We start from the raw sequence: 24,158 nt of genomic DNA, 5'->3' as shown, positions 1-24,158 counted from the left end.
TTTTTTAGTAATAGTAGAGCTTTTATTCTTGACCTATTATAAGTACTTTAATTTATGAGTAGTACTATTTTTATTAATGTTGTTAATGGCACTTTATTTTAGTAGTAGTAACACTTTTATTCTTATCTTTAATTATTACAAGTACTTTTATTATTTTAATTAGCCATAGTTTTTATGTGTTAGTAGTGGTGGTGCTCTTCTTCTTTATATTATTAATATTATTATTATTTCTAGTAGTATTTTTAAGTTTTGATTGATTGTCCATTCTCACTGTGTCGGTTCATCCTGTTCACACAACATCTACTTCCTGTGTGTCCAGGTTAAAGAGTTTTTTGAGGAGTTTTTCTTGGTTTGAATTAAAGGTCAAAGGTCAGAGAGTCGTCCAGCTGAGGCTGAAGGTCATCAGCTCTGCAGGTATTTGATCATTTGACACATTCACACGTTGACCTGATGATGGCGCTGCAGGAGAAGTCAGAGGGTCACTGAAGTTACAACAGTTGGCCCTGAAGGAAACATGAGACACACGTGATCACAGTTCATCAGACAGATGTTGAAACTCTTTAAACCTTTACGTATAATTTCACTTGGTGTTTTATAACCTGTTTAAATCTTTCTCATTACACACACACACACACACACACACACACACACACACACACACACACATTTACAGTTCGTCAGTTCATGTACTTTATTGTGCACCACAAACACATTTTATTTTTTATTCTAACGTCTTCCTGTTCCTCAGAGTCTCAGTTTTACCGACATGTTCCCGCCACAGTTAATGAGCTCTGTATTGATATACTGAAACGTGTCTCGTACGTCCACACTCTGTCTTCCCAATCTGAACTTGTTGCAGCATCCACATGTCGTACAGTTTCTCCCCGTGTTGATTTCAGACGTCCGTGACGGTGAACACATGAAACATGAGACGTGTCTGCGCCGTGTGAGTCATGTTCTCCTCTCTGATGTGATCAAACACTGTGCTGTCATGTTTTTATCCTGCAGCTTCTCTCCCTGTTTGATCTCTAATATTTGTCCTCTGGATCAATATTGTCTTTAGCTCCTTCACATCGTGAGAGAAATTATATTTCATGCATCCACATTCACTCATTCAGCTTTTTAATAATTATTATTTCTCACATTTATACTTTTAGTATTTCTCAGCGGTTAAACCTGTACTGATCAATATCATACAGTGGTGGAAAAAAGTTTTCGGACACCCCATGCATTTGTGAAATATTGCATTAAGTATCACTCTTAGGTCTTCAAGTGCAATTTCTTTTAGTACAGTCACAGCCAAAATACTAAATAAATCCTAAAAAAGCCATTAAAAACTTAAAATTGATTGGTTCCATAAAAATACATAAGAAATTTTGAGTATTGGGTCATTTTGGTACCAGTGATGAAGGTCGTTCTTTTTATTAAAAGACACAATTTTTGTTGCCAAGCTTCGTGTCTACATAAAGCCAGCACATTTGAAAGTTCTTCAGACACAAAAATGGCTCAAACAAGGAACCTAACGCAGGAAACACGCCTGAAGATGAAGATTCTCAGCCAGGAAGGGTACAGCTGGCACCAGATAGCCAGGAAGTGCAGATGCAGTCCTTCAGCAGTTGGATACACTCTGCAGAAATACAGACGAACCAACAGCTTGGAAGACAAACCAAGATCTGGGCGCCCAAGGGTTTCTTCAGCAAGAAATGACCGCATCCTGATCCGCATGTGCAGGCAAAACCGCCGAATGACATCACAGGAGCTTCAGCAGCAGTGGTCAAACCAAACTGGTGTCCAGTGTTCCACCCGCACTGTACGTGGCCGACTTTTAGATCACGGCTTAAGGTCCTACAAGGCTATCAAGAAGCCCCTGATCAATGAGAGACAGAGGTTAGCCCGGCGTCGTTGGGCCCAGGCACACAAGAACTGGACAGCCAGGAACTGGAAGAAGATTTTGTGGTCAGATGAGTCCAGTTTCCAGCTTTATCTTCCTCCTACTAATGTGAGGGTACGCAGAAGGCCAGGCGAAGCATTATCTCCAGCATGTACAGTACCTACTGTCAAGCATGGTGGAGGCAGTATCATGGTTTGGGGATGCATGAGTGCTGCTGGTGTTGGTCATCTCACTGTCTGTGATGGCACATTGAACTCTACCAAGTATTGTACCATTCTCCAAACCCACATGCTCCCTTCTGCGCGTGCACTGTTCCGTCGAGGTAAAAACTGGATGTTTCAACAAGATAATGCCCCTTGCCACACATCCAAGGCCAGTAGAACTTGGCTGCAGGAGCACAGTATCCAGGTCTTAGAGTGGCCAGCTCAATCCCCGGACATGAGCCCCATTGAAAATCTGTGGTGGATTATCAAAAGGTCTGTTTCAAAGCATAAACCAAAGAATTTAGAAGAATTAAAAGCAGTAATTCAAGAAGAATGGGACAAGATTACCCCTCAACAGTGTGAAAGGCTCGTGGGGAACATGCCAGCCAGGATTAGAGCTCTACTACGTGCCAATGGCAGGACTACTAAATATTAATTTGATGATGTGATGGTTTATTTATTTTTTGTTCAGTTTTGAACACATTCTCTGTTATTTGTTGACTTTGATACCGACAATGTTGAGAACTGACATATTGAAACTGTCAAGAATTTAGTTTTGTTAGTTTTTCTTGTAAACAATAAACAAAAAAATATAATTTGTATTTGTTTGTATCTGTCTAATGCAGCCACACCTTTTGAAACACAAAAAAGATTTTTCCACAAATATTTCATGATAATATTTGAGATTGTGTAAAATTTTAAGGGTGTCCGAAAACTTTTTTCCACCACTGTATATTGATAGGTGTCGTATATATTGATAGGCCTAAGTATTGTATATTGATAAGTACTGTATATTAATAGACCTAATTTTCATATATTAAGAAGTAGGGTGTATTGATGAGTACCGCATATTTCCAAGTGTTGTATATTGATAGGTATCGTATATTGATAGGCCTTAGTATCATACATTTTTTTAGTATTGTGTATTGATAAGTAGGTTAGATTGATTAGTACTGTTTATTGATTGATAGGGTATATTGATAAGTAGGGTATATTGATAGGTATTGTATACTGATAGGCCTTAGTATCATACATTTTTTAAGTATTGTGTATTGATAAGTAGGTGATATTGATAATTATTATTATTATTATTAATAACCTTTATTTAACCAGGAAGATCCCATTGAGATTAACAACCTCTTTTTCAAGGGAGACCTGGCCAAGATAGGCAGCAGCAAGTATGAAGCACAGTTACAAATTACACAGATAAAACACAAACAAATAGTATTGAATTACAAGCAGATTATGAAAAACAAGTACATGTAGTGGAGTCGGCCTCAAGTATTCTTAGTTTGGATTTAAAGCTGCTCAAAGAAATTAACCCTGTTAGTTTCCAGTCATTTTGCAACATATTCCATGCTGAAGGTGCAGAGTAGACAAAAGCCTTTTTACCCAGTTCAGTACGGGCATATGGAACAGAAAGCAACAAGTAGTCTTGCGAACGAAAGGAGTAAGGACCAGCACTTCTCTGTGCAATTAAGGAACAAATGTAGGAAGGCAGTAGACCAAGTAATGCCTTATATATAAAAGTATACCAATGACTGAGCCTTCGGGTGGCCAGAGCAGCCCATCCAACCCGAGAGTATAACTCACAGTGGTGTGTCAATGGTTTACAATTAGTAATGAACCTCAGAGAAGCGTGATAGACAGTGTCAACCATATGAAGACATTTAGCAGACGCATTCATATATAAAATATCTCCATAATCCAACACTGGTAAAAAGGTAGCAGCAACAAGTCGCTTTTTTGCATTAAAAGAAAAACATAGCTTATTTCGAAAGTAAAAACCCAGTTTTATCCTCAGCTTCTTCACTAATTTCTCTATATGTGGCTTGAAAGTGAGGGAGGCATCAATCACAACACCCAGGTATTTATACTCATGAACCACCTCTATTTCATTTCCCTCGAGAGTGGTCACTGAGGGGATAATTTATGGCCTCTTCCTAGAATTAGAGAACAGCATAAGCTTAGTCTTGTCTGCATTGAGAACAAGTTTCAGCTGAAGTAATGAGTGCTGGACAGCAACAAAGGCTTTCTGCAGGGATTCAATGGCCTGAACAAGAGTTGATCCACAGCAGTAAATAATTGTGTCATCAGCATAGAAATGCAAATTAGCATTTGTCAATGCATTTGCATTGACAAGTATATTTGTAAGTATTGTCTATTGTTTAGTACTGTCTATTGATTGATAGGGTATATTGAATATTGATAGGTCTCATTATAGTATATTTATAAGTGCTGTATATTGATGAGTATTGTATATTAAGTATAGTATATTGATGAAGTAGGGTATACTGATTACTGACAGTATTAAATATTGATAGGCCTAAGTATTGTATATTTATGAGTATTGTAAATTGACACGTAGGGATTATTGATAAGTACTGCATCTAATTTTCAGACAGTTCTTTAAAAATTTTTCCATTGTTTTCATCTTGTGACAGAAAAAAATCAAAAAAATCATTATGCATATTAACTTTTTCCTTTATATTTCTTCTTCTTTAATTAAAAAAAAAAATGTAAACCTTAATGTCTCCAAAGGTGTAAAAATTCTGCTTCCTGATCACCAGGAGTCGTCGAGGCTCCGATACATGAATGTCATTTAATCAAAGTCAAACGGTTTTTGGTTTAATTATTTTTAAACCTCCCAAATAGTCAGTTTGGGAGAAACGGAGACGTAGGGGAGTGAAAACAGAAATATTTGATGTGAATAATGAGTCCTCTGTGTTTCTGCGACGTCTCCACACAGCCAGTGTCAGTGTGTGTGTGTGTGTGTGTGTGTGTGTGTGTGTGTTACAGAGACAAAGTCCTTTTGTACTCCAGTATTTCCTTCCATCAGTGGAAACTGATCGTCTTTTCACACTCTTATAGTCGTTTATTTGTTTTCTTGACATTCATCAGAAAACAGAAACTTTTAATTTTAAACCTTAAAATCCTCCAAAAACTTTCCATGTTCCATATGTCCACGAAATAAATGGAGACATAATATGAATGAATGAATTTAATTTGGATTATTGTGTTTATGAATGTCACTGAGTCTGCACGAGTCAACAAGACATAAACTGATGGAGGTCAGGAGCAGTGCTGCGCTCACATTTACAAACAACAGACAAACACATCTTCAGAGCTTCACTGTCTCTGACACTGCACTGACAAACTGCATCTTAAAGAATTCATTTTAAAGTTTTACATGTCTATGAATCTTAAACTTTTTTAAGAAACTGTATTTCTTCTTATTCATGTTTAATTTTTATTTTCATTTTCATTTCGTAATATTTTATTTTAATCTATAGACTTTTATTAATCACTTAAACAACATAACATTTTATTTTTAGTCATAAAAATGTTCTATTTATTTTATTTTATTTTTTATGAATTTTCTTTTATTGGCCTTTAATAATATATATATTTTTAATTTTGATGTTTTATTGTAATTTTTATTCTTTTATTAAATTATTTTGCATTTTTATTTTTCATCGATTTTCCTCAATCGGCTTTTATTAAAATATTACTTTGAATTTCTGTATTGTTTTATTATTATTTTTATAAATTTTTTTACAGTAACATTTTATTGTTGAAAAATTGTTAGTCTTAGAAATTCAATTTGTTGTTTTTGTTTTTTAATTATAAATTTATTTTTGTTCTATTGCCTTTTAGACATAATTAACTTAAACATTTTATTGTTTCATTGTAATTTTTATTTTTGCAGAATTTTATTTGTTCTATTTTATTTCATATTGATTTTGTTTTATTATTTTTTATCAATTTTATCACACTTTATTGTAAGTTTTAATAAATTGTATTTACTTTATTGCAATTTTACATTTTGTCTATTGTTTTTTTTATATTATTTAATTTTGCTCTATTAACTCTTATTTAATGATTTCTTTAACATTTTCTTGTTGTAATTTTTAGTCTTGTAAAATTTTGTTTATTGTTTTTGTAGCGTATAGTATATATGCATATCAAATATATTACTGGAGAAATCAAATCCTTTTCAGTCTTTTCAGCCGACTGAAACTCACTAAAATTTAAAAAACCACTTTAGTTTTTCATGACATTAAAGAATCAATGAAGACTTCATCATCGAGACGTCACACACACACACACAAACACACAGTGTGTGTCTCTGACCCCTCCCTCAGCTCCGTCACAGAGACACACTGTGTCGTCTAACTGGACAATGAACACACACGCACACACACTCACAGGATGGCTGCCGTCTCGCCTCGCCGCTGTCCAACGCCTCAGACCTTCATCATCTTCCTCTTCGTCCTGTCAGGTGAGATGCAACCTGCTGACATCACAACACGGCAGTGGTGGAATGTAATCGAGTACATTTACTCTATAATATGCTTGAATGCAAATATGAAGTATTTTTACTCCTCTGTAAGTCTTCTCATACGTTATACTTCTCCTCCACTGCTTCTCAGACAGCTTTAGTGACTTACAGATTCAGATTATTGATACAAAATATAATCAATAAAAAATGATATTTTATTATTGAAGAAACAAATCTGCAGTTTATAAAGTCATAAAATGAGCTGCAACATTAAAGTGACGAACACAATAAGGCATCAATAATTATAATACAGTAAATTAATATATATTATTCTGCAGAATGAATTCTTTCACTTATGTTTGTTTAAGGTATATAATTACAACGTATATTTTGATAATACCTAACTGTTTTTAATACCTCTGTACTGGTGTACAGTGTCGGATTAGTACCAAACAAGCCGCTCTGTTTTGGTCTGTTGGCGTGCACACGAACACGTAGCGAACATATCTTTTACCCTGACTCTGGCCTCTCTGCTGCAGGTGGACAGTTTTCATCTGTGTCCTGTTTTAAAGTGGCGGAGGGGGGCGTGGCCTCTCTGTCCTGTCAGTACTCGGTGAAGCGGTTCGGTCTGAGTCGGGTCTGCTGGGGTCGCGGCTGCGGGACCTTCTGGTGCAGCAACATCCTGGTGCAGACGGACGAGCACGGTGTCATCTCAAAGGTCAGGCTTCACCTTCACACTGACTTAAAACAAACCGTGTGTAGAGATACTGATGGTGATCTGACCCCGGTGCTGCAGGTGTCGGACCGATACCGGCTGACGGGGGATGTCTTGGACGGACAACTGGACCTGGACATCCTGAACGTGAGGCGGACGGACAGCGGGCCGTACTGCTGCAGGGTGGACATCGACGGGATCTTCAACGACAAGAAGGTGATCATGAACCTGAGGGTGGTCAGAGGTGAGCAGAGCCACACTTGACAATTAAAGAGCAGCTTCACAGTTTTTCTTCAGACAGTAGACCCTTACACTGTAATCAGTGTGATGTATTCTGGTGGGCGGGGCTTAGCTGGAGGCAAAACAGTTCTCCACAGACATTAGCTAGCGCTAGCTAACAAGTTGTGTTGTCTTGTTTTAGACGATGGAGGAAGATGATGTGAGTGGTGCGTTCAGAAACACTCATTGTGAGTGTGGGAGCGCACTCTGACACAAACTGGAGCGCTGATAAATTGGGAGCGCTGTCTGAATGTAGCGTTGGGTTATCCAGAGCAGCGCACTCTCAGAGTGGCAGAGCGCACTCTGGACACTCTGTCTGTGGAGATGGAGCAGCAGAGCGCCGAGCGGAGTGAATTTGTGATTAACTTAACCGTTGGTTAACGCCATTGACGAGATATTCTGGCAATCCCTCCTTTCTCTGTTATAAGATAGGGGGCGCTGTTACACATCTTGTGAAATATAACAGCACGCTGGTAAATCGCACCAAGATCCCGGTGCTGACGGAAGTTTACGGTTGCACAAGCCATGGAAACGTTGATGGACTTAGACTCGGACACTTCCTGTTTTGATCAACATTCGGAATCTGATTTGGACGAAGAAACAAACAAGTCTGATGGGACGAAACAAGGTGACTATGACGGTGACAGTGACAGACGGACAAGACAACCACAGAGGAGATGGAGACAACAGAACACCGAACGTGTTGTGAAATTGATTTTATACTTGAAAATGACTGTCTTTGACAAAAATGCATTTTTCTCAGCTTTTTCTGGAGGAAAATCTCAGTTTTTAAAAATATCCATATGCGTGTAAAGACCTGTAATCTGTAAATCTGATAAAATCAGATCTGTGGTTTAATCTGTCTTTTTTTTTAACTTCTCAGCTCCGGTCACCAGTTCTCCACCAACCACAACCACGTCAACAACTACCAGTCAAGTGACGGAGCCGTCGGCCACTACAGGTGAGCCACTCATGTACCTGCTGCTCACAGAGGCCTGAACCATAAAGTCTGTCTCTCTCTGGGTCACCTGGCCTCACTGAGCCTAACGCTGGTGATCCTGGATAATACCTGTACTGATGATGAACTGGGTTCATTGATAAGTCGTTTTTTACAAGTAACATCGTCAGAGCCATGAGTGGAGTAGTACATATGAAATGAGATGTTACTCAGGATGGTAAGCAGGGAAGAGAAGTTTGAGGTCTCTCTGACTGATGTGTTGCATTTGTAATCATCCTGTCAGGACTGAAGGAAACTTTGCACATTAAAAAAAAGTTATATTAAAGGGGAACTTTGGAATTTTTGAACCTGGACCCTAATTTCCCAGGTTTTTGGGACTAAGTGACTCGTGGGAACAACAATTTTTGGTCCAGTATCGACAGAGAGCACTGAACGAGTCTGCAATGTAACCACTCCGGACAGGTGCGCCCTGTCAATTTACGTCCACTACAAGTGTTTGTTTCTGCCACCATCTAGCACTGACAGTGGAAGGATCTTACAGAAAGATTACATGTTTTTTTCTGAATATTTGACTTGTTCCGGTTTGTTTTGCGCCCAAGTCTCGCTGAAGGATAAGTCTCATTCTGAATTGACCTATGGCTAAGCCACGCCCCCTCCACTCACCTGGACAAATTATTAACATTCAGTGACCGGCGCTATGGCAGGTGTCACAGTACACGGCATTTCACAGGAGGCAGTTGATGATTTTTGGGGACATAACGATCAGATGTCATTGAGAAGTAACCAAAAGGGCCTAAACTACACATTGGAGGGATATATTCATCATTTTATTGTTGAGAAGGTCGATGAAAAGCTTAAATTACAAGCCAAAATTTACAGGTCACAGTGTACGCTTGTGAACCGCATCTGGTTGCCGTCACCATCAAAGACAACAAGTTAAAGTGCCACTGAAGTTAAGGTTTTTGGCTCAGAATATGAGAAAAGGATAACGGCCTTTTTACCATCTTTACCAAGAGTGTCTCTCCGTTAGTTTGGTGCTACAGTATTTACACTGAATCATTCAGCATAACGTTTGCCAACCTTTGTTATCTCTGCCATTACAGATAAGTTAATGAAGCTAAGCTCCAGAAGTTAACGTTAGTTTAACTAGAGCCCTTTGGACAACAGCTAACAATGATGTACCATCACCAAAGTACAAAACTAGAACAAAATAGGCTAATGAACTCCCAGCAAACAAGGTGACATGATGAACAACGCAGCTAGGAGCTAACGTTAGGCTAACTTTAGCTAACGTTAGCTAGAGATGTTAAAGATAACTTTATATTTCTTTCCAGCAAAGTGACAATATGTTGCCTCAAACACAATGTTGACTTACCTTAGAACAGATGTAGACATCATTGTTAATCTTATTCACGTTGAGTTGATGTTGTGGTCTAACGTTACCACACAACTTTATCCAAAGGAGACACTTTTCTCGCTTGAGATGTGGTTTAAAGTGTAAAAATACACCTGGTCGCCCAGCCTCTCAGGATACCTTGTGTCAGAGTTGCATGTACCCCATGCACACCGTTTGACCATTTTTAAACTTCAAATCTCAGAAAAAGCTCATAAAACCCAACAAACTGACTTTCTGTAATGCATTTCAATGGACGTCCAGGCAGAGAATGTCCCAGTGTATGGGAATGGCTATACGCACTGTGATTGGCTCATCGCGTTTGAGGGCGGGGCTTAGCCATAGGTCAGTTGTCGTGAGAGGTGACCTGTTGCACGAAGAAAAAGGTGGAAACGTTAGTGAGAGTTGGAGAGAGGAGTGTCTGGTTTGTTGTGTAGGAGTACATAAGTCCTATCTTATTTTTAATGTCATGGCTAAATATTTAATGGATTTCATCAATGTGAAAAAAGGCTGCAAGATTTAAGAATGCAAATTCTTTAGCCAGACTTGGAGACACCAAACAGAACTTAACAAGCGAAAGGTACAAAAAAATGTTTAATTTCTGCATCCTCTCCATAATATTGTCAGATACTCAGAATAATAATCCGAGCCTGTCAGTGGCAAACAAACATTTTTAAGGATGTAAATTTGCAGCGTGAATGTGCCCTGAGCGGTTACTTTACAGGCTGTTTCACAGCTGCAGCGTTCTCTGTCAATACTGGATCAATTTCAAAAACTGCTGCTCCAATGAGACACTTGGGCACAAAAACATACACAGATAGGGTCCAGGTTGAAAAACACCAGAGTTCCCTTTTAAATGCTGCATGTAGTTTCATTATCTGTCCCCCTGTTTGTCAGAAGCTCACTTACAAATTCCACTGATTCTACTAATTCTGATACAAACACTGTTCAGTAGTACTGTTGGTGTGTCAAAGTTGCCAGAACATTGTTCTGACAGGTAATATTTCAAAAGCCACAGTAGTCTGAAAAATGTCCCGTTGGACCAAAAACCATTTGTCCCGACAGCCTCGTATCTCAAATACAAATGTTTACTGTTCTAAAGGACTGTTTCTCTGATAATACGGAATAGTCACTCTACTAAAGCGAAGCACATGGTTAGTTATTATGCAGAAACACATCATTGGACTTTCCAATTTTATAGGCAAAAGAATCAGACTCAATCAGAATCAGCTTTATTCGCCAAGTTCATGTGTACATAAAAGGAATTTGACTCCGGTAGACTTGCTCTCAATGTACCAGAATTGACAGAAATACTCAATACTCAAATATAGGCAAGAAGTGGAATATACAGAATATACAATATACAAATATAGTATATATCTGTGACTGTTAGGAGTTCATCAGAGCGACAGCCTGGGGGAAGAAACTGTCTTTGTGACAGTGGTTTTGGTGAACAGTGCTCTGTAGTGCCTAATGGAGGGGAGGAGTTTAAACAGGTTGTGTCCGGGGTGTGAGGTATGGGGTGCCGTTTGTAAAGTGGCTCACGCTGAAAATCAACATTTTGCCACATTTAGCTTCAAACAATGTTTAAAAAAGTGTTGTGAATTTTTTAACGTCACCTTTTACCACATTTACAGCAATATTTGTTAACTTAGAAATATATTAAATGTTAAATCTAAATATTAAATGTGACACCTTAATGTTAAATGTTAAATCTAAATATTAAATCTAAATCTAAATGGTAAATATAAATATAAATGTTAAATCTAAATATTAAATCTAAATCTACATCTAAATGTTAAATCTAAATGCTAAATATAAATATAAATGTTAAATGTAAATATTAAATCTAAATATAAATATAAATGTTAAATCTAAATGTTCTGGGTGAAACTAAATATTTAGCTAATATGCAAATTCACACTGCCGGTCACAGGAAGTACCAAAATAAAAGCTCGAGATGGTCAGACTGTGTTTATAGAATCAAATAACGAATTAAAACCAACTTATCGGGGGGAAATGAACACTTGAACATACATTAGCGTGATAATAACTACCTAAAATAACAAGAAACATGTTTGGAGAAATTTTATTTGACGTGTACATCTCGAGCTTTTATTTTGGTACTTCCGGTGACCGGCAGTGTGAATTTGCATATTAGCTAAATATTTAGTTTCACCCAGAACATTTAGATTTAACATTTAACATTTAGATTTATATTTAGCATTTAGATTTAACATTTAGATTTAGATTTAGATTTAATATTTAGATTTAACATTTATATTTATATTTAGCATTTAGATTTAACATTTATATTTATATTTAGATTTAATATTTAGATTTAACATTTAACATTTAGGTGTCACATTTAATATTTAGATTTAAGTATTAATATATTTCTAAGTTAACAAATATTGCTGTAAATGTGGTAAAAGGTGACGTTAAAAAATTCACAACACTTTTTTAAACATTGTTTGAAGCTAAATGTGGCAAAATGTTGATGTTATTTTCGGCGTGAGACACTTTACAAACGGCACCCCATAGTGAGGAGTCTACACTGATGTTTCCTGCCCGTTTCCTGACCCTCAACCGGTACAGGTCCTGGATGAAGGGAAGATCAGTCCCAATAATCCTCTCTTCTGTCTGAGCCTAACCAACCCGGTGATAATTAGCTGCGTGTTTCTGTTTGGGTGAATATGTAGTCTATTTTCCCCAAAAAAACACTGACCTTCAGAGCAAGTTCGTCTGATGGACCAATGGGTTTTGGTCATTTTTCAGACTACTGGGGCTTTGGAATTATGAGACGTTGAATGTCTTTCTGTTTCCATAGTAAACTGGAAATCCCTGCTGTCGTCTCAGCTGGACCTTCTGAGGAGGAATTCCACCCTGCTGCGCTCCGACACCATCACTGTGAGTAACCACACCTTGAAATCACCTTCAGCTTTCAGCCGACTGATGTTTTACTCCCTGAAGGCTTCGCCCTCAAACTGTTGAGGAAGATGGTGTTCCTTTTTTTTCTTTAGTCACTGATGTGGCTGAGCGAATTGTTACCATTCAAACCGCATTTGAAACTTTGATCTGACTTTGTTCTTTAGCATTCTGAACTGTGAAAATAACCCTTACAAATATCTGACAATGTTAGTTCATGTCAAGAGACATCAGACCCTGGGAACATGGGGACGACCCCATTAAACATACATTCATTTAGGAAAATACACAAATGTTTCAAACATATGTGAATTCTTCCTCTTCTTATCTTTGTACCTGAGAGTCAGATATTCAGACTGACTGCGTTTCCATGCACAAAACATTGCAGTTTACATATCCAGACATCAGCATATCCCACATCTTAACAAAAAAAAAAAAAAAATGCTACATTCGGAATAAGACCTAGTTCAGAAATATGCTTTTTTTAATCACCTGTACAAAATTCTAAATATTATCATATTTGGAATAATAGTGTATTATTAGTGTGCATGTTAACAAAGGCAATAATACCACTCATGTCTGTATGCAAAATATGAAGCTACAGCCAGCAGATGGTTAGCTTAGCAAAATGCTACATTCACATGGATTCAGACAGTAGAAGGCAGATGGAAAAAAAACCTTCTGTATGGTAAAACTAAAAGATAGGTGTATGAAAGTTAAGTTACGTAGGTTAGGTTTCGTAAAGTTATGTATGTTAGGTTTAGAAAAGTACAATTATGTAGGTTAGCTGTAGGAAAGAAAAGTTATGTACCTAGGTTTAGGAAAGTAATGTAGGTTAGGTTTAGTAAAGTTATGTAGGTTAGGTTTAGAAAAGTAAAGTTACGTAGGTTAGGTATAAAGTAAAGATAGGTAGGTTAGGTTTAGTAAAGTTACATAGATTAAGTTTAGAAAAGTAAAGTTGCGTAGGTTGGTTGTAGGAAACTAAAGTTATGTAGGTTAAGTATAGGAAAGTAAAGTTACGTAGAATAGCTTTAGAAAAGTAAATTTACGTAGGTTAACTTCAGTAAAGTTAGGTAGGTTAAATATAGCCCGCTGAGGCAAATTGTGATTTGTGATATTGGGCTTTGAAAATAAAACTGAACTGAATTGAACTGAAAGTAAAGTTACGTAGGTTAAGTTTAGGAAAATTTACGTGATGGTAAAACTATACATGCATGCAGTATGTTGCTATGGTGACACTGTATTGTTTTTAAAGGCTTGAATAAAATATATTAAATAAAATTATTTAGTATTTCTTGTTTAAATTATTATTTTTTCTGCTAATGTCTGGTAATTGTTCCGATCACCAGTGTTTTCACCTTGTGTAAGGGCACTACCTAACATCTGGTTGTATGTTCCACCGAGGAGGGCAACAAAAAATTAAAATATTTTACCTTTGAATGCTGATGATGTTTACATTACTGTTTCCGGTATTCCTATTGTCCTAATTTTACCGTGCTGCTCTTGTCCACTGAAATTATATCTGGTTTGTGGTTGATTACTGTGCCAATCTTACAAAGGAGGAGCACACTTGTTTGTTTTGCTATGGAAGCTAACGTTAGCTAATGTGCTAAAAAGTTAGCGTTGCAGAGAAATCCAATCTTCCTCTTAATCCCTCCCCAGTTTCTGATGAGGTGGACATGATAACCCTTAATACACATAACCTTATTCATCCCTACAACAGGAAATACTTTTTCCCTAACCTGATATGAAGTGTGTGCTGCACATGTGAGCATTTTTGATGATGGCCTCCGTCCAGTCCTTTGGTCTTATCACATTTAACCATAGTTGCCATTCTGGCTCCAATAACACAACAAGACAAACACATTTTAAGACTCCTATGTAGCCTACAGCCCTGTGGGGGAGAGGCAGCTGCACCTCCAGATAATAAAATGATGTCATTGTGACGTCTGTCCTAAAAGGGTCCATACAGTCGTAATCCACTTAAGTATCATAGAAAAAAGAGGCTGCAGAACTTGCCGATGAATTATGTTTTTAAGTTTTCTTCAGTATCAAAGTAATCCAGTGACAGTTGTCTGTTCATCGATGTGCAAATAGGAAGTGCTAACAGATCATTTAGCACACTCTGACTTTTAATGGAGACTAATACAGACTCAGAGCTTTTACAGGGTTTTATTCTCCTGTTTATTTCTTTCTGTTGTCATGTTGAATATCTGCCATAATCTTTGATATTATCAACATTTTAAGGATTATAACTCTCTGTCTCTCTCTTATGTCAGGTGGAGGAGTCTCTGCCGTCTCTGTCCCTTCAGATCAATGTTCCCGTCCTGTCTCTTTCTCTCACTGTGTTGCTGATCTTGGCGGGAGTTTTTCTCTTTCTGGCCTTCAAACGTACGTTTCCTCTTGTTCATACAATATAGCCCAGAATATTTTTAACTGTCTTGCTTTGTTTCAAACTATTTGTAACTTAAGTACTTAAAGGGACCTGTTCTGCTCATTTAGTTTGTTGTAACTTGAGTTTCCACTAGAACATGTTTACATGCTTTAGCGTTCAGAAAACACCTTATTCTCCTCATACTGTCTGTGCTCAAACACCTGAATTCACCTGCTGTCTGAGAATCTCCGTTTTAATGCCTGTGTCTTTAAGCCCCCCTCCCCAAAAAGCTCAGTTTGCTCTGATTGGTTAGCAGCTAGGGAATTAGAGCAAAGCAGCACTTTCTTCCACTGAAAATCAACAATAAAATGAAATAAATAAAGCTGCAATAAACGCATGTTACAGCAGGAATCTGATCTGAAATCAGGGAGAGATTAACACTGAAAACCAAGATTACAAATTTCCCTGACGTTAGCATGTAGCTACATGTAGCAGTGAACTTGACTGTTACAGAGTAAAGCAACATTTCATTTTTTTTTACACTGAAACAACACAACACTGGACATGTTCCAGCAGGAATATGATGCGAAATTTGGAGGGAACTACCAACATCAGTAACTAAGATTAAATATTTTCCTGACGTTAGCATGTAGCTACCTGTAGCAGTGTACAGCCAAACAATGACTGTAACAGAGTAGAGTAGCACTTTCGACTGCTGACATTCAACAATAAAAGCTTCTAAACACAACTGGACATGTTCCAGCAGGAATCAGATCCGAAATCAGGGAGACATTAAGAACATCTGGAAACACGGTTACATGTTTCCCTGATGTTAGCATACAGCTACATGAAGCAGTGTACTTGCAGCTGGGGAATGACTGTGTATGGTCAAACTTTCTACAATTATAGATCCCCAATAAAAACTTTGAAACACAACTGGACATGTTCCAACAGAAATACAATCTGAAATCTGTGAGAAATTAACAACATCAGCAAGCAAGTTTACATGTTTCCCGGAACGTTAGCATGTAGCTACATGAAGCAGTGTACGTGCAGCCAAACAATGACTGCAACAGAGTAAAGGAACACTTTCTATCGTTGAAAATCACAAATAAAAGCTTCTTCACACAACCAGACATGTTCCAGCAGGAATCTGATCTGAAATCAGGGAGAAATTAACAACATTGGCAATCAAGGTTACATGTTTCCCATAAGTTAGTAGGCTACACAGCTACATATATCAGTGTACTTGCAGCTGAGGAATATCTATAACAGAGTAAAGCGGCATACTGTCGAAAATCGACAATAAAAGGTTCTCAGCGTAATTGGACGTGTTCCAATAGGAATACAGTAGTGTGTCTGGTACAGATGAACATATAGACATCTGTCACGAGGTCAACTTATCTCAGTATTCAAAAAGGTCTGAAATCTGAGATTTTTACTTGCAGAGATGACTTGTACATTTGTTTATGTTATTTAAAACTCTGAAACTTTCTAATATGAACATTGTTCACTGTAACATGACTTATATGACAGAAAATAGGGAAAAGCGTGAAAACCCCCTTTGACCTACCCACACAGAGTCTGCAGATTTAATAAGTTTGTAAATCATATCTTTCTTTCTCCAGGTGGAATTTACAGAAGAGCCTTAAAGACTGGCTGGTGAGTTCAACATGGGCCAGTGATGCAGGCTGTACTGATTAACAGAAGAGAGACGGCCAGACAGTACAAGAATAAAACCATGTTGGACATCAGACATGTTCAACACCAAGAGATTGGCAGTGGAGTAACACCGAGTTAAATCCTCCACTGAAAATGGCCCTTCAGTAAAACTATGTTAAATATAATCAGTAAAATGTCTACCTCAACTTAAGTACAGAACATGAGTAAATGTTTTTAGATTTAAAGCTGCCGGGATCAATTAATTCTTTATCCATAACCCCTCATCCTGCATGGGTGCTGGAGCCTATCTCCGCTGACACTGGGGGACAGGTGGAGTACACCCTGGACTAGCCTCACGTCACCAGGCTCTTCACGTACGGCAAAGAGCCTGGTTTCCATTCACTCTGAATTTTGTCTGGATTCTGGTTCCGGTCTAGAGAGTGGATCTGGATTTCACCAAATTCACCAAAGTAAAACTTCAAATTCTGGCACACCATCAATTTCTGTCTCCGGTTTAGTACCATATTGTTGTTGTTGTGGTGTTGTTGTTGTGGTAGATAGAGCATGCTACATAGTGAGCATCACACAGTTTTCCTCTCTCTTCCGCCCCCACTGCCCCAAACTTTATCGAAAAAATGCATCTACAAACTACAGGTATAATGAACAAAACTAGGATCAAGTGCCTATTAAATAAAAGAGACAACTGAAATAGACAATAACTTTTAATACAATTAAATACAATAAAAGAAAAAGGTTAACTTAATGGCTTGGGGCTTTTCTTGTAAATTATATTCTTTAAATTAAAAAGTTTCACTGCATTTTTATTAGCTTGGTGCTTTCATTTTGACGGAAAGGTGCATACATCGAATTCCGGATGCTGTCTCTCTCGCCCTGGTTCCGGTTGCTTACCAAAACGGCCACTAAACGGCCCCAGACTACCCTGGACAGGTCGCCAGACTATCACAGGGCTGACACGTAACCCTCATTTCCACCAAGCAGTCCAGTACGGTTGAGCTCGGTATGCTTTTTTTATGTTTCCGGCCGTACCAATAGAACGGTTCCTTAGCGTCCCCATGTTTGGTCCCCCCTCTGTTGGGGTACCTAGCACACAGATCTGGTACTAAAAAGTGTAGCTGTGAACACTGCAGTCTGATTGGTCAGTAGAGGACGGTCACTCTGCTCAGGGCTGAGTTGTGTCTAGTTTTGAGGCTCATGTAACCACTGTTCATACTGTGGAGAGTTTTATTAGTAAACTGTAGCAGCTGGAGTCTGAGAAAAATAATTCACTGGGCCAACAACTTTTAAGGTGGAACGTTAACTTGTAATGTTACTCAATGCATGAGTTGACAATGTGAATCCATCAGCACACCTTAAATTTTACTGTGACAACTTTGACCATCATTTTAGTTTTTATTGTCTCTTTTGGATGACAGACACTTTTAGTAATGAGTGGATCTTCAAGCATTTTAAATTACATATTACTTTCGACCGGGTTATGTGACATGCATATATTCTAATCCTCACTTCCTGTGGGCTACAGCAACACTAAACCCCTGAGCTTGCCTGAGAAGGACTAAATGCACAAAGCTGCTATTTTTAAATATCCCATGGAGAGAGACTCTCACGGCAGCCTGTTCTATTTTGTTGTGAAAATGTGGGCGTGCAGCCTCGTTCTGTGGACGATAAACCAGGTGCAGACTTCCATCTGTGTCACCGCTGATGAGGAAATACAGCGAGTGCTGGACGGAGCAGTGAGTGACAACAACCGTGCCCACAGGGTTACTTTTGGTTCCAAAGGTACTATACCGGAAGTGTTTGGTAGAAACAGGGCTTACACATAGAGACAGACAACCATTCATGCTCACATTCACACCTACGGGCAATTTAGAGTCACCAATTAACCTGTGGGAGGAAGCTGGAGCACCTGGAGGAAACCCACGCTGACACAGGGAGAACATGCAAACTCCACACAGAAGGGCTCCGCCACCAGAAACCCTCTTGCTGTGAAGCAACAATGCTGACCACTGCGCCACCATGCCGCCCTACCTGGATCAAATCTCCACAAAGTTAAACGTTTACTATTCAGGAGTTTTTGCTCAAATTAATGTTTGCTGACAGTTTAGTAAGGATTCAAAAAAGACACAATCTCTGTTCCAAACCTTGATTTATAGTTATTAGTTTTATCAGTGGGATTCTGAATGAGGTTTTCTTACTTCTGGAACAGAAGTTCTGGTTTCACTAACGCTCTCTATAAAGTTACTGAAATGCTAATCTTACCAAGACTCTCTGAGAGCTGCTGTTTTAACTTTTGTGTTCTCCTGCAGTTTCTCCTCTGAAGAACCTCCTCACATCATCTATGAGATCCGGATGAGGCGACCAGTCCAGGAGAACATCTACACCCTGGACTAGAGAGCCTCGCTCACACCTGGACCACACATAAACTGTTGTGATACAAAACACAGAAACTACATTTTGTTTTAATCAAATTAAATAAATCAAACACACTCTTATCCCACATGTTTGTGGTCTGCAGAAGGTTTTATTCAGTGTGTGAAATACTCGATTACAATTAGGGTAAGCTACATGTTAACATCTCCCTTCATCTGTGCTTCCATAAGCACCGGGAAAATAAACTAGATTTATTTATTAAAGTGGATGTTTATGCCTACTTGGAGAAAACTCCTTCAAGGCCTTATTGAGATATTGAGTTTACGAGAACAAGGTTGATGCAAGGTCACACTGACCTTGACCTTTGACCATCAAAATCTTATCAATTCATTCTCGAGTCCAAGTGAATGTTTGTGCCAAATTTGAAGGTATTGCCTTGATGTATTCTTGAGAAATTGCGTTCATGACAACAAGATGGATGCAAGGTCACAGTGACCTTGACCTTTGACCATAAAAATTGAATCATTCTTGACTTCATGTGGACGTTTGTGTCAAAATTGAAGACATTCCCTCATGGTGTTATTCAGAAATGCAAGGCCACAGTGACCTTTGACCACCAAAATGTAATGAGTTCAATATTAAGTCCAAATGTTAATTTGTGCCAAATTTGAAAAAAAATTCTTTAAGGTGTTTTTTAAATATCGTGTTCCTGAGAATGAGATGGACGAGGTTACAATGAACTTGACCTTTGACCAGTATAATCTAATCAGTACAGCATTGAGTCCAAGTGGACGTTTGTGCCAAATTTAAGAAATTCCCTTAAGGTGATTGTGGCATTATAGAGAGAATGAGACGGACGCAAGGTTTTAGTGACCTTGACCTCTGACATTCAACCACCTAATTCTTATCAACTCAGTCTTGAGGCCAAGTGGATGTTTGTGCCAAATTTGAAAAAAAAAAAAAAATCCCCTCATGTTCAGGAGGATGAGATGTACATATGTGTGGAGAGGTGACCCAAAAACATAATACTTCTGACCACAGCAATCCCCAGTGTGGAGGCATATTAAGGGCAGAATTTGAAAACACACGCTCCTCCAGCAGCTCCTCCCTCTCTGTCATGAGTCCCTCCCACAAGACAACCACGATCATGGACACCAGGCTCTCAGGAAGTGCACCGGACTTTAAAGCAAATCTGACATAGAGGCGAAACTGTCTAACAACTCTAGGGTCCGTCATGTGATGCCAACGGGCCCAAAAAGAATTTTTCCCTGTAGACTTACACTGTAAAATAGATTCAGTCCATTTGCTCTGACAACACTTAGAATATTTCTTTAAGTAATATTTTGAAAGATGGAGGTACGTCACCCTCCACCGTCCTGTCCTCCGAAATGACCCAACAACACAAACTGAACAAGGAGGAGGAGGATTTTTGACTTAGTTTGGTCTTATTAATAAAATCACTAGATTGACATAAACAGATGTTCTGAGACATTTTATAATAAAAAGATTATATTCTACAAACGATTATATTCTCAGCACAAAGTCTACATTTCCACTAAAATACCAACAACTGTCTTTGTGCTGCCTGATCTGAATGAACCTGTTTGTTCCTCCCACTGAAACACTCAGAATTTCAAGGTCGGGAAAAAAACAAATACTTTGAAACCCACAAAAATGTTGAGAAACTCTTTTCTCCTCTTTCAGTTTGATTACCGTTTGTTTCCTGACACATGAGAGTGAGGATTTAACTTTGTGTTTGCTTTAAATGATACTGGCACTGAATTATGACAATAATGAAACTTGTATCTAAAGTTTTTTCTTTAAAACATTATTTTAATATTATGCTTTTCGCCATATAAAAACAAACAACTCCAACAGTATCAATAAAACACAGCAGCAAAAACAAAGTAAACATCTGACTTCATGGTACATGATGAACACACTGTAACCTATCAAGATATATACTGCACAGACACATAAATGTGGAGATACAGTATAAATGGGATCACAGCATAGCATTTATGTATTCATCTAAATATTTACATATAAAGATAATCTTGATGGATTGAGAATATTTTTGACCCTTTACACATAATTACACTTAATCTTGCTACTCGTCAGTCTACTGCACTGCGCATCATCAACCCGGTGTGGTGGTAGCTAGCTTTGCCACTCATTCAGCAATTATTGCTAGTCACGCCATCCTGACTCAACAGCGTCGCTATGGAAACATTGTGCCAACCCTACAGGTCGCCTTGGTGAATAAGAGGGCCAGTTTTTTAGCCGCAAACCCCCTTTAGCATTGTTAACTATATCATTACTGTTAGCACCATTAGCAGTGTCAGGACTGCTAACGGTGCTAACACAAGGCTAAAGTGGGTTTTGTGGCTTGAAATGAAGCCACTTAGTCACCGGGGCAACCTGGGGGGAGACTGGTGGTGGCTACCATGTTTCTGCAGTTGTGCTGTGCCGGTGAAGGGACGGCACTCCCAGCGGTAACCTGATGCTGCGTTCCAGGCAAGTTTCCGAGCCTGTAAGTCACCACTTCGAGTCACAACTCACAACTTCATAGCATACCAGGCAAGTCACGCCAAACTCTCAAAGCAACATGGCGGACTGTGCGGGGTTTATATTTGTTTATGATCACTTCTGTCACCAAAGGTGCCACTTCCTTGCTCACTTGAGCGAAACGGAGGAGGAGAAAAGGCGCATAAGGTCACAGATGCTTTTATACTTTTTATTTTACGTTATCTGTGTGTTTGGAAATGTATTTTGTATTGATTTATTCTTGCACTGGAAACTAGCTGTTAGAGTGGCTGCCAATAATGTGTTAACATTAAGGTTATTTTATGTCTATTTCTCACCGTGTATCACCTGCACACTGCATTGTTTAGAGGAGTAAGGTCATTGGTTTAGAGGGCTGTGTGACGTCAAAAAGCGTAACTGGGAGTGCATCGATCTGGTACGAGTTCACGGGTGGTAAGTTACGGGTTTGACTGCCGTTGCAGTGCACTTTCACGGGTAGAAGGTTGTAAAAACACGAGTTACAGGTTGCCTGGAATGCAGCATAATTGCCAGTGACTCCCACCCAGAATGGTTGGTGCGCAGTGCAGAGTGGCCAAGGCTAACATTAGCTAACCAGTGGAGACTGGAAAGTGGGCAGTTAGCGCTATAAAAATAATCAATAATTCACAACAAAGTCACATTTTTCTTTTAAAAACCTGAATAACAAAAAAGTCTCACTGTTTAAACTTAAACTGTCAGTTTGCCAATTTTCATTATTCAAATGTATTTAAAGAAGTCATCTACACTTTACATGTTAGATATTCCTCTGGTATTACTTGAACTCTGGGTTTGTGCCATCCAAAAGTTCAACATCTGAGAGCACCGAACAACTTGTGTAATGTAAGAACTGAGTAAACATTAAAATTTCAAGTGGTAGTGCTGGTATTTTGAAGCAGGGTTGTTTAAGGTAGGCCTATCTGGAGTCAGTGTACATACAGTAGATGGCAGTTAGCTTACCCCCAGTTTGGAGAGGCAGACAGGAGTACCGCCAGAGCCTCAGTGACGTACTGCTGTGGACAGGGGCAGCAGAAAAACTGATAGCACTTAAACTGATACAGATTTATGCTGCTTTACTTATTAAACACAATCACCACTGACACCCTATATTGTTTTTGAATGTAACTGAAGTACATCTCCACTATTGCCCCGGATGTCTTTCCTTATCTCCAGGGTAGTTGGTGGAGGGCCGCTCCATTTTAAAAAATTTATACTTCTGCCTTGAATCAATGCTGTTGGAAAGGCAAAGGTTCTGTGCCGACACCGTAGCCTGGCGTGCACCTCTCCAGAAATGTACACGCCACGGCAATGCAGACCTCCTGTTTATTTCCCTCAGTGGGAACAAAGCTTTTAACTTTAATTTCACAGATAAGAAACAATAAATTGTGAAGACAATAAAGCCTTGTCTTGTGTGTGATTTATCCTGGCTTCATATGAGCAAAGGAAATCTCTGCTCGTCGCTTGGCTAATTTATGCAGTGTAAAATGCCATAGGCTTGTGCTAATAACGTTAGCATGCTATATTTATTTGGAGAATGTGTTTAGTATAAGACAAATGTTTTGTCAGTGAACCTTGTGAGTTGTAATGGAGCCGAATTATGTAATGTTACCTTTGTTAAATGTTGCTGTTGTCCCTGGCTTCATATCAGAAGAGGAAAAGTTTGCTGGCTACTAGGCTAATTTATACAATGTAAAATGCCATAGACTTGTGCTAATAACGTTAGCATGTTGTATTTGTGGGGAAAATGTGTCAAAATAAAGACAAGTGTTTGTCTGTGAATGCTGCGAGTTATAGTGAAGCTGATTTGAGTACTGGTGTTTGAAACTGTCTCTATTAAGCCATGTTTAATGTGTGTTATTGTGTGTTTGATGCATTTTAACTTGACAGCACTTCACAGAAACCTCCACCGCCGACTAGTGTTTTGGAGGCGTAACTGCAGAGTGACACAGACACACCACCGCACAAGTATAAATGCTCAAACGGTGTAGGCCACGTGCGTAGGGTTTGCTACACAAGAGTAAATCCCCCTTAAGAACCCATGGGGTCTCTTTTTGGCACATCATCATGAGGCACAGTGTTCCATATTGCTTTTGCAAGTGAATGAAAAAATAAGAGTAAAGCAGTTAAAGTTGCCTACAGAACCAGTCAGCCCACACACACACTCCGAATCTCCTCACCAACCCAACCCTTCATCTCCCCTGGGCATGGGTGCAGATCTGATGACAAGTTTGGGGGGGACACAATCAGTTGTGATTTTTTTTTAATTGCACGTGTGCAAATCATGCCCACAGAGCACTTGAGATTACCAGCATATTTCACGATTTCATAGAGGCTCATCACCATCACCAAGTCATTCAAAAAGCACTACAAAGAGAATCATGTGCTTACCTTTACTGTTTATTTCTCTTAAACAGCCAGTAGTACATGGAGCCAGCCATCACCCTCCCTTTCACTGCTTCGCTGTTAGTTAATGCTACTTCTAGTTTCAGGGTCTCAGGCATGTTATGTCCACTCACGTTCTCA

At 38.7% G+C, this 24,158-nt stretch overlaps 1 protein-coding gene and 1 long non-coding RNA gene across 2 annotated transcripts in view; one reads left to right on the top strand and one right to left on the bottom strand.

Annotated features, from left to right (window-relative positions):
• LOC125897785 (uncharacterized) overlaps positions 1-24,158 on the bottom strand; it is a 181,063-nt gene that overhangs the window by 102,694 nt on the left and 54,211 nt on the right. Inside the window, exon 2 of the long non-coding RNA XR_007450522.1 lies at positions 8,962-8,991. This is a non-coding gene — a long non-coding RNA (uncharacterized LOC125897785). The remainder of the gene's footprint in view (positions 1-8,961; positions 8,992-24,158) is intronic.
• On the top strand, positions 6,072-23,378 carry timd4 (T cell immunoglobulin and mucin domain containing 4). The gene is made up of 8 exons (XM_049591173.1): positions 6,072-6,376; positions 6,916-7,094; positions 7,173-7,335; positions 8,254-8,331; positions 12,552-12,631; positions 14,929-15,040; positions 16,652-16,685; positions 19,010-23,378. Exons 1-8 carry the CDS (start codon positions 6,307-6,309, stop codon positions 19,092-19,094), a joined length of 801 nt encoding a protein of 266 aa, XP_049447130.1. The 5' UTR covers positions 6,072-6,306; the 3' UTR covers positions 19,095-23,378.

This window comes from Epinephelus fuscoguttatus, linkage group LG12 (assembly GCF_011397635.1).
Source record: "Epinephelus fuscoguttatus linkage group LG12, E.fuscoguttatus.final_Chr_v1".
Taxonomy (NCBI): Eukaryota; Metazoa; Chordata; class Actinopteri; order Perciformes; family Serranidae; genus Epinephelus; species Epinephelus fuscoguttatus.
Note: the sequence above shows the minus strand (reverse complement) of the source record. Positions and strands in the feature narration are given on the sequence as shown.

Excerpts from the sequence above, each read along its gene's own strand:
- timd4 (XM_049591173.1), top strand. The coding sequence starts at position 6,307 with ATGGCTGCCGTCTCGCCTCGCCGCTGTCCAACGCCTCAGACCTTCATC. Across the intron at positions 7,336-8,253 it reads GAACCTGAGGGTGGTCAGAG|CTCCGGTCACCAGTTCTCCA; the intron begins GTGAGCAGAGCC and ends TTAACTTCTCAG. Across the intron at positions 15,041-16,651 it reads TCTCTTTCTGGCCTTCAAAC|GTGGAATTTACAGAAGAGCC; the intron begins GTACGTTTCCTC and ends TTCTTTCTCCAG.